General features: G+C 35.2%; 1 protein-coding gene across 1 annotated transcript in view; it reads right to left on the reverse strand.

The window, feature by feature from the left end:
- Positions 1–19,968, reverse strand: part of ITGA1 (integrin subunit alpha 1) — a 173,324-nt gene that overhangs the window by 44,018 nt on the left and 109,338 nt on the right. The window contains exons 9-14 of the mRNA XM_517769.9: positions 17,696–17,861; positions 14,009–14,082; positions 13,153–13,297; positions 5,588–5,733; positions 2,446–2,589; positions 1,066–1,323 (exon numbers count right to left, since the gene is read on the reverse strand). Of these exons, the coding sequence (XP_517769.2) occupies positions 1,066–1,323; positions 2,446–2,589; positions 5,588–5,733; positions 13,153–13,297; positions 14,009–14,082; positions 17,696–17,861 (933 nt within the window). The remainder of the gene's footprint in view (positions 1–1,065; positions 1,324–2,445; positions 2,590–5,587; positions 5,734–13,152; positions 13,298–14,008; positions 14,083–17,695; positions 17,862–19,968) is intronic.

Genomic DNA, 19,968 nt, shown 5'->3' on the forward strand with positions numbered 1-19,968 from the left:
ATATATATCTATATACTAGATACACTATATATAGCATATCTACTATATATACTATATATAGTGTATCTATATACTAGATACACTATATATAGTGTATCTATACTATATATAGTATCTACATAGTGTATATACACTATATACTATATATACACTATATATACTATATATACACTATATATACTATATATACACTATATACACTATATACTATATATACACTATATATACTATATATACACTATATACTATATATACACTATATATACTATATATACACTATATACTATATATACTATATATACACTATATATAATATATACTATATGTACACTATATATACAATATATACTCTATATACACTATATACACACTATATACAATATATAAACTATATATACACTATATACTATATATACACTATATATACTATATATACACTATATACACTATATATACTATATATACACTATATATACACTATGTATACTATATATAGTATACATAGTATACATACTATATATAGTATACATACTGTATAAACTATATATAATGTACATACTGTATATACTATATATAATATACATACTGTATATACTATAGTATATAAACACTATATACTATATATAGTGTGTATATACACTATATATACCATATGCACACTACATATACACTATATATACTATATATATACTATGTGTATATATAGTGTGTATATATAGTAATTAATCTATAAGGAACACTATACATACTATATAAACACTATATATACTATATATAGTATATAGTGTGTATATAGTATATATAGTGTGTATATATATACTATATACACACTATATATACACTATATATACTATATACATACTATGTGTATATTTATAGTTTGTGTGTGTGTGTATATAAATATATAGTAACTAATCTATAAAAAACACTTAAAGAGAATTAAATCTAGTTTCCCAATAAGGTCAGGAGGAAGAAATTAAATAACTCATGAAGTTAGACAGGTAATGCCTGGCATTGAACTGACTTATCACTGAAGGGTGGGAATCTGTAGGTTTCAATTCTTACTTGTGCATACTCTTTCCTTATAGTCTTGCCACTTCCATGATAAATGTACACAGCTCCCCCGTGATCATCTTCCAGCGGAGCTCCTATCACGATGTCATTAAATCCATCAAGATTGAGGTCTTTTACAGCAGCAATTGCAGTTCCAAAACGAGCCCCGCATGGCTCATTTTTGTTTTCTTTTGTGCATGAATTGTGCTGCCGAGATGAACAGCACGTCTGCTTAATAGGTTCCAGGCTCATTTGATATTCAAACCTTGTCTGGAAGAAAGATAAACAGGATATTTATGTATTTCCATCATTACTACAGCAGAGTAGAATTTTTAAAATATACTAAATCAGTGCTATTAACAGCCATTTGTACATTAGTGGTAAAGTTGGTAAAATTTCTTAAAAAGTGTGCCTATCTGAGAGTAAAGTTAGGGATTCCAAAGAGCAGATGGTAGAAGTGTGGGAGACATACTTTAATGGAATCTCTTTTTAATGCAATTGAGTATACAATTCAGAGCATCTTTTTCAGGCCAAATAATATTATATCCTTAATTTGTGCCACTATCCCTTCTTCACCCAATATTGTGCAAAGCGAAAATTTATTCTGCTCAGAAAGGAAACTTTCTCTAAAGCTGCCTAGAGTGGAAGGAAAAAAAAAAAAAAACCCCAGACAGAAAGTACTAGCAAAGGTAATCAAGAATACACTTTCTTGGAAAAAGGACAAAACAGCCCAGGACAAAAAAAGTTGACAGGAGGAAGCCAAAAAATGATAGGAAGAAAGACACATGATTTATTATTTAAAATAATCAATTTAGGAGAGAATGTACATATTTGGAAAAGCTAAATAGATAAACACTGGCTTTACTGTAAAGAGCAAAACACTCTTCTAATGAAGAAATCAAAAATTATTTAACTTAAAAAATTATGTCTAAAGTCAGGAATAGAAGACAAAATCTCACTCCAGCCCAGTGAAGTATTTCCTGGAAGCCTGCAGTGTTGCTGCCTTGAAACTCATGACTTCTCCCCCTCCACCCTATCCGATTTAACTGCTGAGGTTATTATCTATCTCCAAGCCAGAGCTGATAAGCCTCCCAGGCTAAATAAGCCTTGTGGGTTTATTTAGCAGTTTAGTGAGATTTATATTTACCTCCTTTATCCTATATATTGTTAAACATAATTCACATTTCCAAGCAGAAAATATCTAAGAGTTGGAGCTGCTTTATTAGAATTATAAATGGTCATTTCAAAACTGAGGGGTTGGTGGAGTGAATGAATCCCGATAGCTTCTTTGCTCTGTTTTTTCAAAGTGAGTGAAAAATTAGAATTTATTATGAAAAAATGAAGAGAAGGAAGAGATTTTGCTGGATTTCTACCAAACTCAGACACCATTACCTGATTGAGAGCATACACATACACTTTTCCTTGCTCCTCCTTCTCTGTTCCCATGTACATAGGGGCTCCGACTAGAAGAATGTCAGTATTAGAATCCTTGTCAATGTCAATTGTTGTTAAAATACTGCCAAAGTAGGAACCAATCTAGGACACAAAATGAAACAAAACAGCCAATGAACAACAGAAATTCTCAAGGAAACTGAAATCTACATTTGTTTTACTTCTAGCAATCTAGAAGAGGAGCTAGTTGGCAAAGGAAATGAAAGATAAAAATTGATGCTCCCTGAAAGTTATTTATTGGCTCTTTCATGAGGATAAAGAATATCAGTCGGTTCCATCTTTGAGGATGAACAGCTGTTACAGATTTCATCGCTTGACAGTAACAAAATGAATTTCTTTAGATTTCACTCTAACCTCTCTTTTTTCTCCACAAATCAGAAAAGGTCAGTAATACTATAGTGATTTTTTAAGGAAATAAAATTAGATAAGCAGTAGAATGCATGCTGCAATGGCTGAATATATGTTTAAATACATTATAAGGAGCTGAGTTGTCCTGGAATACTGGTGTGGCATATTTCACCTCATAGTCTTGGAAGATTGTCTTCTCAATGAAATGGTTAAGCCTTATCCCAGCAGCTATGGGACATAGAAAAATATGGAAGGATTGCAGGGGGATCATCCCTTGTAGCAATATGTTTTCTCATTTAAAGATAGAAATCTGTTTAGAGAAAAGCAGAGAACTTATACTTCATTACCTAAATGCTTAATTTTTTCAAATATTATTCTATGTTTAATATTTGATGCTCTTAACAATTATCTTATGGTACATCTCCCTGTACTGGCTTCTGCAATTTTACTCTTACTCTCTTGCTTCTGCCCCTGTGGCATAGACCACCCTTTTCATATTTACTGGCTTCTTCCCCAACTCTCATTTTCTGAATTTTGGCCTCTTCTAAAGCTCAGACCTGTAGCCTTTTTCCATTCTCTTACCCTAGATGACCAATCCTTCTTAAAAATTTCTACTAAGGCAATTGCAAACATCATTCTGTCTTCCTTCTCAAGGCTTCAGTTCTACAGTTCTAGACATTGCTTCTAGGCATGTGGGCAAAAGACACTGACTTGTGAATGCACTTTTCTCACAGGCTTTTGAGGGCCTTGAGAGGTTTTTTTAAAAGTTGAATTAATTATAAACATAAATAAAATAGAAGATCTTGCAACTCTGGGCTTTCCTCCCCACATGGCAACCGTCAACTGGAGCTCAGTGGAAGCTCACAAGCTGCCCAGGGCCATGGTTCCCACCACTTCCTGTGTTTTTTTGCCCAGCAGCTTTACTCATTGACTTTACCTATTTTGATTTTACTTTACTGGCACCTTCAAATATCTGAATTTGTGCTTATTGTTACAAGGAACATGTCTAAAAGCCAAACGTCATTGTTAAAAAATATCTAAATTGCTTGAGGTGTTGACATTCTAATCATGGAGCCACCTTTCTTTCAGATTCCCAGGCTTGAAACTGAAATCATTCACGATTTAAATCATTCATGATACTCTCCTCAACTTTCATATGCAAATTTTCATAAAATTTGACACTTCTTGTCTTGTATACAATTAATGGAGTGATAATGGATCTAAGACGTCATCTAAAATGCTTCATTTTACTATTGTCAACTTCCTATTATTGATATCTGTCATGGCCCTTCCTTTTCCATTTTTACTGCTGACATCTTATTTTATGTTCTCTTACCTCCAGTATGAGCTACAACAATAGCCTTATTCTAACTGTTATGCGTTTTCCAAGCGTAAATGTGGGCAAAGAGTTAATAAAACCCTTTCACCTGATACTTGAGGAGCTGACCTTTAGTTACTCTAACTCTGTTGCCCTGGGAATCTGCTGTGGCTGGGATTTCAACTTTACCACTAAGGCTAAGCAACGCTGACAGGGGTAAAAATAACCTCTTACTGGAATATTGTATTCAGGCTGTGTGGAACTATAAATGAATTATAAGTACCTGATGAAGATGACATATTTTTGACTTCCCAGAGTGCAGTTACTCTTGTAGCCGGCCTGCCCTTTGTAGACACCCTGGAAGCTATGTCTATGGTGTTGTCATAATAGATACTGCTCCTGCGGGGCATGGGGCTTTAAAGCGAGTGCAGTTTGTGGACCTGCCTAATGTGAGTATCCCTGCACCTGAGCTTTACTGCTGCGCTGGGCTGCAGCTTGGACTCTTGCAGAGCAGGAGGGCTGATGTAGTCCTGCCCCTCTAGTCTAGAGAGTTGGAATATTTAATGAAGGCTAAGAAGAACCCCTCTCCCACCCTCTGTAAAAGGACTGTGGAATAAAGTTAATAAATCCTCCTTGTAGAACTGTTGAAAAATGCAGAAAACTTTTTAGAAACAAAAGTTCCCCAAGCTATCACAATTCAAAAATAACAACAAAAAGCATGTTAGATCTTTCTTTCAGTTAATATGTGTGTGTGTGTGTGTGTGTAAATGTTTGCATATTTACGATGTTTCTTTCAGTTTTTATATATACATATGTAAATGTTATTTCATGTATCATTGCCCAAACTTCTTTTAATATTCAATACTACCTAAGAAGAATTTTTCAATTTTAAATATTACAGACAGTTTCCCATTACCTCCAGGATAAAATCCAAGCTCTTAATTTGCCATTCAAAACCTCACATCATATGGGTCCATGTTATCTTTTTAACTTTCTCTTTCACTGCTCTTTCTACCTATCCACATTCTATCATCCCTTGTAGATTCAGCCCAAATTTCATCTTCTAATAAGCTTTTCTGCACCAATCCTAGCTTAAAGCCATCCCATCATATTCTGACTGTATTGTCTGGGCCACTGGTAATTTCATGCCTCTTAATGTTTTGGATCTCTTTTCTTGTATATATATTTGTACATCTGTATCCACATCTATTGTGTATCTTACCTCCACACCCATCCAACATGAAGACAAAGATACAGACACTATACATCCTTCCAAAGAACCTAACACAGGGCCCTGTTCCCAGTTGTTACTGAATATGTGGGTATTGCATTTTTAAAAGTTTAGGACAATAGACAGTAAATATACATAGAGTATGAATAGATTAATTTAAATAAAAGAATATTTTTCAAGTTTACCTGTTCTCCACTGAGCGTCTGGAGAATTTTGATGTTTCCATCTTCCATCCTGTAGATAATGACCTGGCCTGTATGATTGTACCGAGGCTGTCCAGCAATATAGAGCACATCTCCAGAAGAAGCAGTAGCAGAGTTTACAGTGTAACCTAACAAAAGAAAGATTCCAGATATACCACCTGGACCCTTAAAGGCTTCATGTAATAAATTAAGACTCTTTTTAAATGGCCAAGATAATCATTTTTATATGGTTATATTTTGAAAATAATATTTTTTCTTCAATGCATGTAAGAATTTGTTTTGGTGGAAGCTTTTAATATGCTCTCTATCTACCACAACTGCTTTCTCCTGAGAAGTTGTTTTCCCCCAATCTGAGTTTTTCATTATTTAAAATCACAAATGATATAACAATGATGACACACATAAAAAATTGCACATCCCCACCCCAATTTGTAATAAATCAATTGTATTTCATTTGGATATATGTGTCTGCACTACAGAAATTAACACTTTTCATATAATTGGAATCATAGAAAATGTAAACCTTTTCTGTGCTGCTACTAGCTTTTAAAATTGTAATTTTAAATAATTGAAGATGATTTCTCTTGGTTAAAGCATAAAGACGTTGCATTTATATTACATGGCCATTTCCCGATAAAACACTAGAATTCAGGTGGTTTTAATATTTTTGGTATTATGCTTCAGATTTCAAAGACACCTTGGAGCATTTAAATTTGTCCCTCTTCTGGATTTTTTGACAGTACATTTCAAGGAATAGATCACTGGATCACGTTTTTAATGGTTCTTATAGTGTCTAGAAAATTGTTTCCAGAAAATTTGTACTACTTTGTTCTATGAACCGCCATATGAAAGACAATTTCATGAAACTGTCCCAGGCTTTGTGTATCATCACTATTATTTAAATTTGTGTATGTTTTAATAGGTGTTAAACATTGTCTAACAACAGTACCTTTCTGTGATTTTAATGTGACTTTATTCAACAGAGAGCTTGAATCATTTTTCACGTATCTGATATTTCTTCTTTTTTTTTTTTTTTTTTTTTTTTTTTTTTTTTTTTTTTGAGACGGAGTCTTGCTCTGTTGTCCAGGTTGGAGTGCAGTGGCGCGATCTCAGCTCACTGCAAGCTCCACCTCCCGGGTTCACGCCATTCTCCTGCCTCAGCCTCCCGAGTAGCTGGGACTACAGGCGCCCGCCACCACGCCTGGCTAATTTTTTGTATTTTTAGTAAGACGGGGTTTCACCGTGTTAGCCAGGATGGTCTCAATCTCCTGACCTCCTGATGCACTCGCCTCGGCCTCCCAAAGTGCTGGGATTACAGGCGTGAGCCACTGTGCCCGGTTCTTTCCTCTATTTTAATTGAGCTTCCATGCTCTTTAAAATTTTGATTGTCTTTTTTCTACTTTTGATTTTATTTGCATATATTTTATATTGAAATTATTCCTGGGTCATTATTTTTGTTTCTTCGGTTTCTTCTGGAATACCTTTTTCTTCTATGCAACCTCCTCCTCTGGCTTAGAAAAATTTGTTCTATTTCAGTAAGCATCATTTCAGTGCGGTGGGTGCGATAGTGGGGGTGGAGGTCACGTATGGGTTAATCTGACCATGAGCCCTGTAAACAGAGCCAGTGTATCTTGGGTGCTTCGCCCACCTAGATGTACACAATGATCAAGAGACTCTACATACAAACCTTTAAGATCAGCACTGCTTTTTACATTTGTATGCATGTGCAACAAACTTTCAGCACTCTTTTGGGGCCATAAACCCTCTGTCCAGCTCCACGGTTTGGCTTTGGACACATCTACCAGCTCCACCATTGCAATGATGGAACGGCACACACTGCTTCTGTAAAGTCACATCTTTCAGATACTTGGTGGCTTTTCAGATATACATAACCCTTGATTGCCTGGGTAGCTTCATGGATGTTCTTAAAGTGAACACGAAGATTTCAATCTCTTGATTTGAATGATTTTTTGGGTTGTTCTGGGTCAAGTGAATAGTAAACCATTTTAAGAGATCATCTCAGGCTGCTTACAGGAAGAGCATAAATTGTGTCTTTAAGATTAATTTTTGAGTGAAAAGTTAGATTTGTTCTTTGTGTTTTGAGAAGAGAGCCATATCAATGAATAAAAATTGCCACATGCAGATTTTGATTTTATAAAAGGAATAACTCTTTTAATAACCAGATTTCTTCAGTGGAGCAGAAGTAAGATTATTTTTCAAAATGCCACAGAATAGCACTTCTCACTGAGAAAAAGATCATTTTTCTAACTCACTTACCAAGTATTTTACTGTAAAGTAGGTTTGACTTTCTTTCAAAAATGTTAAAAAGGAACAAAAGTTTTTATACAGTATGTTTATTCTTACAAGTGCTAAAGGAACACAATTCCTCAGGCATATTATCCTTTATGAATATTCCTCACATTCTCATTCCTTCATCTTTCTTTGAGGGTTTTTTATTATTATACATAATAGAATCTAAAATATTTTTTTGAACATGTAGTGTGTTACATGTTTATATTACTAACCACAATATTGTTTTAAAATGAATCTTTCAGGCCATGTTTATACATACATAAAATGGAAAAGAAGAATGTGCAAAATGAAGGCCGTTTTATTTCATGCCACTCTACTAAGAAATACAAAGAAAGGAGTAGAATGAGAGTGTTAGTACGTGTGTGTTTGTGTGTGTGTGTGTGTGTAATTTGCAGAGCTGTGAATGTAACTTGATAAAAGGCCTCTTTTAAAAATGAGTTAAAAATTATGTTTGAGGCTAGGAGTTGTGAGATTATTTAGTTAACTCTCTTTGATGACTTATACTTGATAACTAAAAATATTAGCTGAAATAATCTCAGGGACAGTAGTTACTGTTACCAGTTAGCGTAGTTACTAATTGAGGCTTGGGTGTCTAAAGACAAGAAAGAAGAAAAGAAAAAGAGAGCCAGAGCCAAGTAAAGCCTAATTTTAATAGAAGGAAAATAATTATAAATATTTAAGCTTAATAGTGTTTCCTGAAAAAGAAAAGAATAAGATGGAAGAAAAGGGCTGGGCGCGGTGGTGCATGCCTGTAATCCCAGCACTTTGGGAATCCGAGGCAGGTGGATCACCTGAGGTCAGGAGTTCGAGACCAGTCTGGCCAACATGATGAAACCCGGTCTCTACCAAAAATATAAAAAATTAGCCGGGGATGGTAGCAGGCACCTGTAATCCCAGTTACTCAGGAGGCTGAGGCAGGAGAATCACTTGAACCCAGGAGGTGGAGGTTGCAGTGAGCAGAGATCATGCCACTGCACTCCAGCCTGGGCAATAAGAGAGAAACTCTGTCTCAAATAAAGAGAAAAAAAAAGAGGAAAAAAAGGCTAAAATGGATGGCATAGCCCTTTGCATGGATTTATGAATAATGAATTCTGTCAGCTCTCATAATTCACTTCTTGGGAAAAGGGCCAGGATCTAGTGAGGTAATGGGAAACAGGTATGATCTGTCTTGATGCCATGACATTGCCTCACATCTTTCCTTCTCCTTTGGAAGCTGTATGGCAGGAATAGAATTCAGCAAACTGTGGGTGGAGGAGGCAGGGGAACATAATCCCAGCTGTATTTTCACCACCAAATTCACTTGCAATGCCTGTATTGGCATAAGGCAGTTTGGGTAATAGAAAGATGGGGTATGACTATGTCCTGAGACAGATGTTCGACAGCTTGAGTTCTTACAGTTTCCTGATCATTATTGATAAGCACGGGATTTTTCTAATAGAGCCTCTGCCTCTCTACTTCCTTCATAAGATTTTTCATAGCCTTGCAACTTGCAATCCATACAGTTTATGAAAAAATACACTCAGTCTCTTCTCAATTTGTGACCCCCACAAAGAAACATTTTGAAAACTTCATTTCAGATTTAGAATATTATTTTGGGTGAAAAAAAAAAAAACAAGGTATTTGTCCTGCCTTTTCTGAATGCTTTTCTATTTTGAAAGAAATCTTACATGTATTAGACTTTATGTTGGCAAAATGTCATATACCCTCACTTGTGAGTAAGCTAATGAAATAATTTCTGAAACAGAAAAGAAAATCTCAGCACACTGTAGAAAACATATCCAAAAATTTCCTTTTTGGACAGAGAGAAGTCATATATTATAAATACTGTGCTCAGAAATAAGATTCTTTTAATATTTTCTTACTTGCAGTGGCATCTTTAAGTTGAATTCTCCACATCTGCTTTAAGCAACGTTTAACCAAAGCTTTTTGGGAATGACAAATTTAGGATTCTTAAGAGCTTATTTATTTTAAAGGAATTTAATCACATATAATTAAGAATACCAAAAACTACAGTGTTATCAATTAAAATGTGTGGGCTTCCTAAGAGTGGCAACAATATCATACACATCTTTGTGGACTTTACACAGTGTCTTTAAATTTGTAAATACTCAATACTTATTAGTAATAGTACTAATGTCAGCTACTATTATTATTTTGTATTATGTATGAGTTTTCTACTGCTGCTGTAACAAATTACCACAAGTTGGTGGCTTAAAGCATCACGAACTTTTTATCTTACAATTCTGTTTATTAGAAGTCTGGCATAGAGCTTCCTGGACTAAACATCAGGATATTGGCAGGTCAGTGTTCCTTTTGGGAGCCTATCAAGGAGAATCGGTTTTCTTGCCCTTTGTAGCTCTAGAGCCATCTACAGTTTTTGGCTTGTGGCCCCCCTCCATCTTTAAAGCCAACAACACTGCATCTCTCTGACCATTTCTCCATAGTTCTGTCTCCCTCTGGCCACATCCAGGAGAGGTTCTCTGATTTTTAGAATGCTTGATTATATCAGGTCCAGCCAGATATCTGAGGATAATCTTCCCAACTCGGGATCCTTAATTTCATCATATCTGAAAAGTCCCTTTTGCCATGCAAAGTAACCTATTCATGGGTCCAGGGATTAGGACATGGACATCTTTGGGGATCATTATTCTGCCTACCACAATACTAATAAGAGGAATGTTTATTATATAACATTACATAATAAAAAAATACAAAATAACATTTACATAATAAAATAATAGACAACACCCATTGAGTGTTAACTGTGTGTCAGGCACAGTACTAAATATAGTCATTACTTAATCTAACAACCCAAATGATATATATGGTGTAATTATTTCCATTTTAGAAATAGGAAAATTGAGGCTTTGAGGGGGAAAGTAATTTGCCTAAAGCCATAGCCAGGGGCAGAATCAGAAAACAAGCTCAAGTCTCTATGACCTCATGGCTATCGCTAATTGTACACCTTGTACCATAACTGCTTCAAGTCTTTAGTATCATAGAATCAGCAGCTTTATAATTTTTATTTTTATGGGTGTGTAATATTCATTAAGTGGATTTACTATTTACTTAACTATCTGCATATTTTGGGGCATTTAGGATAATGGCATTTCCCCCAATAACATAAATAATAATACAATAGAAATCATTGTTCACTTGGCATTCTTAAATATTGGATTTTTTTCCTTAGGTTAGGTCCACAGAAGTGAAATTTCTGTATAAATGTGGTACGAACATTTTTTATAGCTCTGTAAACACATTGTCAAATGCCTTTCATAAGGAGTTTTACTAATTTATATGTCATCCATTATATAGGAAGATAAATGTTCTACATTTATTCTACATATAATAGAAGCCTCAGGTTAAGCTGGTTCTTGATTCCAAGGTATTTCACATAAACAGTCTCATAGAACCTTAGGATGTAACGAACTTTTAGAAGATATCTAATCTAATCCCCAGCCCTCTTTTTTAGGTATTCTGTATCATAGCACATATCATACTGATAGTGATTGCTTGTTTCATTATTGTCTCTCACCCAAAAAAGTAAGGTTTATCAATGTAGGAACTGACCTGCCCCATATATCTTTTTATTCCCTATAAACTCAGTGTTTGGCACATTGCTGGTACTCAATATTCGTGCAGTGCTTTCTTAATCAACCCAGAATCAGTTATTTTGGTATCATGATATAAACACTGACATAAGAATCAAGAAGCCTCAATTGTGGTTTCACACCTGCCATAGGCAGCTGGGACATAATTGTTCTATCTCTCAGTTTCTTGATTGGAAATTAAGACTACATGCTCCATAGGATCTCTTTTAATGCTAAAATTTGAAATGAATTTTAAGCCTAACCCCTATATTTTATATCACAATCCTTCAAATACCTAAAAGACATGCAATGCACACTTTGTTTTCTAAGCTTCAATTTCTTTAAGTTTTGGAGAGAGTGAGACTTGTAGCAGGGAATTGCTTCTGGAGCTGACTTTTCTGTGTAATATTTTACTGGCACATCCTAGTTTGTCATTTTCTCCTTGTAGTATGTGATACTTAGAACAACCAGATACTCTAGCTGTTGTCTGACCAGAGTGGAATGCAACAGGATTTCTATGAGAAACAGACTGGACTTTCATTCATGCAGTTCTACATGTCTTAAGAGATTTTAGCAGTCACAGTGCAGCTGCTGTTGACTGTTACATTTTTAGTCATCTAAAACTCTAGTCCTTTTATTCTTCTTAAGTCCTGCTGCCCCTACAGCTTTAATAGGTGTCCTTCAATAAGGAGATGTATAAACACCGCAGTAAAGACCTGCCACCTTCCTGGTAAAATAGAAAGCAACTGGGACAGAGAGAAAAAGACTTGTCTCCGGGACAGAAAGATCCCAGAGAGGAAGGCTAACACGTGAAGCTGTGAATGCTTCCAGGCCAAGGTATGTGTTTTCTTTATCACTTTATTCCCAGCACTAAGATCAATGCCTGGGGCAAAAGAGGATCCCCCAAATATTTGTTGAGTGAGTAAGAGCTGGGAAGCCATATCCTGATGGTCCTTTTTATTTTAGGTCCTCCCAACTGTTGGTGAATATCTTTTTTCAGTGAGGGGAGAGTTCCCTGGCATCCCCCAGGTGTTGCTCAGCTTGGTATAGATCCCAAATAAAGTGGTACCAGACATACAACTCCTCATTTCTGGCAAGACACTGGGAAACAAGATCATGTTACATCACTGGGTTTAAGTTCAATATTTGTCTGATTGTGAATGGAGCTATTAAAGAAGAAGTTGCATGACAAAATACATTTTTCTTTTCCCAAATTAGGACCCATAGAGAGAAATTAATGATAGAAGACATTTAAGACAATATGAGTTTGGTTTTCAGGATTTAGGAGAAGTCGAGGTTTCCTTTTCTACTCTCATTTCTTGTCCACCAGGTTCAAAGTTCTCCTTGAAGTTAAAGTTGATACCAGACACAGAGAAACTGAACATATCAGAAAGGGCACATATCAACCTAAACCATTCCCTGCATTAGACAGCCCTACTAACAAAAAAGGACTCCCGTGTATGTCATTTTGACTAACTAAAGCTGCTCAGAGGCCTGAAACTTTGCATGGGTTCTGGAAAATACCCAACTCGTTGAAATAATCTTGCTATATGGTTGCAAGCCTATAGAAACATAAGCAAATAATGCTAAAGGTAAAAAATGGAAAAGTAAAACAACTCTTTTATAATTATATCCAAACCTTACCTAAATAAGAAGCAAGCGGTTCATTCTTTTTGGTAGACTCAACATTAAAGGTTGTGTTTCGAGGGATTATGATTTGACTAGCCTTCTGCATGACAACTGTTCCATTCCAATCATAGGCTCCTACTGCTCCAAGCATGACCCAGTCCTTACATGCAAATAAATAAGATAATAATATTTAATAAAAATAATAAGGGGAAATACTTAAACACCATTAACAATGTGTATAGGTATACTGTTCAAAGTGCTTTACATTTATTAGCTTATATAATCCTCATGATAACACTGTGGGCTAGATGCTATTGTTACCATACCTGTTTTACAGAAAAGGAAATCGAGGCACAAATAACTTGCCCAAGTTATACAGTAAAATTGTACATGGAAATGTCAATATTCTTTTGCAAGGACCATTATGCCTTTTCTTTCATTAACTGCAAATGATATATTTTCTAATCTTGTCTTTCTACTTTATTCTGGGTGCCCAGCATCCTAGGTCTTGAACATGGAATTCTAATAAGACCCTTGAATTCCTTGACACTGTGGAAAAATATTCCACATCTGTAGCAAATATGTTAAATTATTTCATTTAGACAGATACATAATTACAAGGCAAAGCTCACACTGTCTGATTCACAACTATTAGTACAATGTAGTGAACTGTGTGAGAGAACATATTTTCTTAATAAGAAGCTTGTGAAATGACATTTTCCTATTTGAATTAGAAAACGTCATCATAGCCTGCATAATTGTTCAAGCTATGAACTGCACGTTGCACTTACATACTGATGGCTAGATGTTGGTTTTGGGAAGGGAAGTCTTGCAAACATATATTTCATTTTTCACCAACTGGTCAACATACCTGTGAATAATGAGCACTGAAGCCAGTCTGAGACATTTCCATTTCAAATGAAGCTGCTGACTGGTCAGCTGTAGCTATAACATAGGAAAATATCACTGTAAATAAGTAACAATGCCTTTTCATGCACTACTGACTTGCAGAATACAGATACCTGGTAGAGCTTGTGGTCTTACCAACCAGAACTTCAAACATCTTAGGGCATTTTCAGCCATACATTTCTCAACCCCAAATTTCTAGGTAGGCCTTGGTAGAAGACAGAGAAAAATAGTCAAAGGGCTCATGTCTCAAATTCTTGCTCATTAGCAGCCCTGTCCTTGCCAGAGGGGTTGAGAAATCTCCATTCTTATACTGTAGCATGTTGTGGATCCTATGGTGCTTTGGGTCCACATGGCTCAAGTTGGATGTACTACAGTAGGAAATTCCTGTCCAAATTCATGCCTTGGGAACCCTGCTGAGCCTTTAGGCTAAACTCCCTTAATATGTTATGGGACTGAAAAAAATTTCATTCACATATTTAAAGAGGTTCCTCAACTCCATCAGTGCCACCCATATTCAGGCCATAGATCCTGTCAGAATTTCATTGTGTGATAAAGGGTTTAGGTATTTTAGTATGCATTTATTTGCTCTAATTACTGGTGGTAAGTATCACTCACAGATCCGGAGGGGTCTTTGTGACAGGGCTGCCCACATGCCATTCAATCATACATTTTTAAAAGATCCTGTACCCATTTTGAAGCTCTTTACTGAAATGCAGAGATAATTCAGAGCATTCCATGGCAGTCTGCTACTCTCAAATTATTCTCAAAATATTCACAAACCCAAAGCCACAATTTCCTGAGGGAATTGATGGAATGTTGATTTATTTGCTTGCACTAGGGGTTACTGATTTATTTGGCCTTGCAGATAAGTTAAAAATAGCACTTAAGAAAGTCAGTCTGCCCTTTCGTTGAGGCAAGAGAATAGTCAAATTTGTGAATGTAACTATTTGTTAGTTATTTACATGGATAAAATTGTGAACAAATACATCAGTAATTACCTTTGTAGGACTAGATTAGACGGGGCAATGAAGAATTCAAATATATCATTTTAATCTCTTGTGTGAATTGCCCTGTAATTTAAATGACTGAGATGCACTTTAACTTTAATTTAAACATGTATTTTCAGTCCACAATGCTTTCAGGTGTTTTCTCACTTATCTGCAAGATCAATAAGAATGCAGCAACGGAAACCTGCATTATTTTCAGCACCTGCCCTGCCGCTATTCTGCCTTCAGCTGAGAACAGACAGAAGGACGCTATGTGATGTTCTTCCTGCTGCAGTGGCATCATGGTAATAGACCACTATATTCTCCTGGGCTTCTTGCTTCAAACTCCTCCCTGGACTGTTCATGGGTGTTTGGGCCAGCCACTCTAACCACTGTGCAGCCTCTGGTTAGAAATGTTGGCATTTTCTCCCAGTGCTCAATGGGAAATGGAGACAGTAGACCATTTTCTGATGTACTAAGCAAGTCCTTGGCATACTTGCCTCAATAGATGGCACTGTCCTTGGCAAACAGAAATTTCATAATCACAGCTATTTGTCATCTTAAGATACATGTTGACAGGAAATGGAGATTTCCCGAGCAACAAAGAAATAAAGCCTTTTTAAATATCTCATGAAAAAAATAAGAAATAGTCTAGTCAAAACACTGCTTTTGGTGTAGTGTAGCAACAAAGATGATATAGAAGACATTTGTAATCTGTAAAGTTCCTTATAAAATGATGTCATATTTAAATATAGAGACTTCTTGGAGTGTTTGGGCTCTTCAACCTGTCACCTTTAATCCATGGTGTAGTTAGGTTAGAAACAATCTGAAATGTCATTTCAGGCAATTGATCTCCCCCTCCCCTAGCTGAAGTGGGCTTCATTTTTGCCAGTCTTAGGTTACTTGCTTACTTAAAAGGAGATTTAGAAATGACACTATATTCTGTTGAACTATCAAATGTAACTATGTAACTTTTCTTTTAAATTATTTTTACAGATTGTTTCTATCATATCTTAGCCCATGTTATTAAAAATTAAAAGTACACAATTAGTTTGAAGACCTTATGTATTTTCCTTAAGGCCAGCCAAGCTCATAATCTGGTTTATTGGTAAATGACACCGGGAGAGCTGTTGAGAGACCAAAGCCACTTAAAAATGACTTGTACACAGAGCACAAGACAGCTGAGTTCTTCAGAAGCAGCTGGGACTCCAGACTCATAAACAATTAGAGTGTTCTGTTTCTAAAGGCACAGGGGAAAGAGGCCAGGGGAAAAGGGAGGCACAGAAATTCAGTCTGGCTGGGCTGTAGATTCCTATCACCTCTAAATCAAATGTTCTAAGTACAGATTGTGACCCAGTCATGAAATCAACAGACTGAGTATAGCCAGCATTTTTTTTTCATTGAAAGAGATTAGGGTAGAATGGAATTGATGAGAAGCCATCACAGTGCATCACATGTAATAAGAATTATCTTGTGAAACCTTGCCTTATTTTTATATGTATATATTTATGTGCACTGGGTCAAAAAGCAAAATGTAGTTATTATCGTGAGTCACACTCAGAAAAAGTTTGAAAGCCATAACTCTAAATAATTTTCTTTCCTTTCTATACATTTTCATATTCTAACTTTTCTGCATTTTCCCAGCCCCTTGACACTCAATCAAAATGGTCTACTTTTTTTCAGTTATGTCTCATTCCCATTTTGTCTTTCTGTTTCCTATTATCAATCATATCAGGGAAACTGAGAAGGTGCTTTTAAATTTCTATTTTTAAGATGTAGAAACAACAGTCTTTCAGTGTGTCCTCACAAGGACAGGGTCAACTGGATTTGGGTGTAGCCTAAGGGGAAAAGAATTCTCTGGTGGTTTCTCTCCCTAGTTGGAGAAAAGGTGCATGTTCCCTGAGACTAGAGATCATCAAAGAATGTGAAGAAAGAAGCTTTGCCAGTTTGCCTGGCATAACAATTCTGAAGACTTTTTTTTGTTGTTTTTTAGGAAAGATCTAGTTCCAAAGTAATTAGCTACTTGACATCCTCTACCTAAGGCAGAATAGGGAATGCCATTACTTGTTATCCTCAACAGCCAGTCACCATTGAAAACTCAAGGAAAAATCTGCAAAGAAGTAACATGATTTAGACAAATACAGTGAAACAATGTTTCATTGCCATGGATTTTAAGGCAAATTTCCATGAAGACCTTTAAAATGGGCAAGGAGCAAAATACAGAGAAAATAAATGAACAAAGAAGTTATTGCATAAGAGCACTCTTGTAGTAGCTCAATATGAAATGAAGAAACAAACAAACAAAAAAAAACCCAAACCAGAGGTAGTACCCTCATTTTCCAAATCTATGTAACAGAAAAGGAACAAAGCACATGGAAACATTTTTGTCCTGGCACATCTACATTGACCATTGTCTTCATCGGCTGTCCCATCAGCACTGCCCTACCATGCCCTTACAAAGAGAGTCTCTAGCAGACACAGTGTTGTGAGAAACAGCCATCTCAATGACAGATTTATATAAAAGAGCATTGTTCCATGCTAGATATTGTACACAGTAAAAAAAAAAAAAGTATTACTGATGTATTAGGAATAAATACAAAAATCCCATTATACTGATTTTGAATTGCAGAGAGAACATGCAGCAATAAGATAAATAGACATACCTTCCAGGGCAAATATTCTTTCTCCCAGAGTTTTAACAATGGTGACTAGAGCCAATTCATCAGAGACGTTGAAGAAATGCTTTTCAGTGGGTTCACTTGCAATTGATTTTATTTCCTCCACAAATTTTTCAGTGCTTAAATTTCCTCGGTTATAGCTGCCAAGAATCTAAGACACAACAGAAACAGCAAGAATATATTTTAAATTCTATGTGTTAAATAAAGGATCTCAAGCATTTTGTCAGTAAACAACAGTGTAGAGTACTTTAGCATAATGGAATTTTTATGTACTTTCATATTTATGGAAGAGTGATTTTCAAAATTTGTAGACTCCCTAATATTAACTGTTATATAAACACCACAATTGGTGTAGAAAAATATAAAGGGCAATTTTGTATGTCTGTGAAAATTTCTCCTCTTGTACTCTGTGTCCCTGTTACTAACAGCTGTATTTTTAAAATCTGACAGTTCAAAAGTAACGTTATATTCATAGTTTCTGAATGTCTTTGATATTATTCCAGCTAGTGATGTCATTATCTGCTGGCAAAGGCAATCAGCAAGTGAGTTGCCTGCTTTTGAATGAGCAATTCTTCCTGAAACTATTACCAAGGCACAGTCCAGCACATATATATTTTAAACACATACTGGACTAAGTGGTAATCTAAATTGGCAATCTAGAAAATAAACAATTGAGATATTCTTGTTTGAAACCAAATGCTGGAGACAGGGGCATTCTTTTTTATGAAGAGGAGAGAGAAGCAGGAGTTATATATGACTGTTAACTATAATTATTTAGATGTCCAAGCAGGTTTTCTCAAACATTTAGTTTTTTTTTTAAGGTAAGGTTTATTGCAATAAATTATATACAGTAAAATTCACCCTGTTTAGATGTACAATTCTATGAGTGTGACAAACCAATATAGTTGTGTTACTGCCACATCAAGGTGTAGAATATTTACATCACCCCCAAAAGTTCTCTCCTGCCCCTATAGTCAATCCCTTCCTCCCCTCGTTCAACCCTGGCAACCACCGATAAATAATCTGTCCTTATAGCTTTGATTTTTCCAGAATGTCAGATTTAAGGAATCATATAGTATGTAGCCATTTGTGTCTGGCTTCTGTGACTTTGTACAATGCTTTTCAGAGTCATCCGTGTTGCTGCATGTAGCAGTAGTTGGGTCCTTTCTATTGCAGAGTAGCATTCCATTGTATGGATGCACTACAATTTACTTAATGAGAACATTTGAGTTGTTTGCGGCTTCAACATATTATGAATAATGCTGCTGTAAATATTCACATGTAGGTCTTTGTAATAGACATATATTTTCTTTTCTCTTGAGTAAAGAACTAGGAATGAAAGTGCTGGGTCATACAATAAGTGAATGATTAACTTTTTAAGAAACTGCCAAACTGCTTTCCACAGTAATCGTCCCATTTTGCCATTTTACTATTCCCATCAGAAATGTCTAAGAGATCCAGCTGCTTTGCATGCTTGTCAATACTTGTTATTGTCAGTTTTTTTTGTTCACTTGTTAGTTTTAGCAATTGTGTTAGCATATAGTGGTGTCTTATTTAATTTGCATTTCTCTAATGACTAATGATGTTGAGACTCTTTCATACAATTATTTGCTATAGTATTTCTTCCTCGGTGTAGTTAGTGTCTGTTCAAATCTTTTTCCCATTAAAAGAAAACGAGATGTTTATTTTCCCTTAAATGTGTTGTAAGAGTTCTGTATATAGTCTGGATGCAAGTCCTTTATGTGTTTTGCAGATGTTTTCTTCCTGTCTGTAGATTGTCTTTTCATATTCTCAACAGTGTCATCTGAAGAGTAGAAGTTTTACATTTTGATGAAGTCCAACTAATTAGCTTTGTTAAGGTTTGTACTTTTTCTGCCTAAAAAAATTAGTTTTTAATGTAAAAATTTTTTATGTTAAAACTGTTTTTAATATAAAAATGTTCAAGACAGTGAAAACATTTTTAAAATAATATGTAAAATTTAACATGCAAAAAAATTTAAAAATCCCCAATATGTAGATATGACTTAATTCTATTTTTTAAATCACATAAGTACATGGGCATAAAAAATGTGAAAAAATGTGTATCATAATATATTATTTTTTATTTCTGTATATTAGGACACTAGGTGTTTCCTTATATTTGCTTCAATATTTTTTTAAAAACTTTATAATAAAAAATCACTTCTGTAATAAATAAAAAAATTAGTTTTTACCGTAGTTGCAAGTGTTACCTGAAGATTATCACTTTGGTTTTTTTT

The sequence above is a fragment of the Pan troglodytes genome, chromosome 4 (assembly GCF_028858775.2).
Source record: "Pan troglodytes isolate AG18354 chromosome 4, NHGRI_mPanTro3-v2.0_pri, whole genome shotgun sequence".
NCBI classification, from domain to species: Eukaryota; Metazoa; Chordata; class Mammalia; order Primates; family Hominidae; genus Pan; species Pan troglodytes.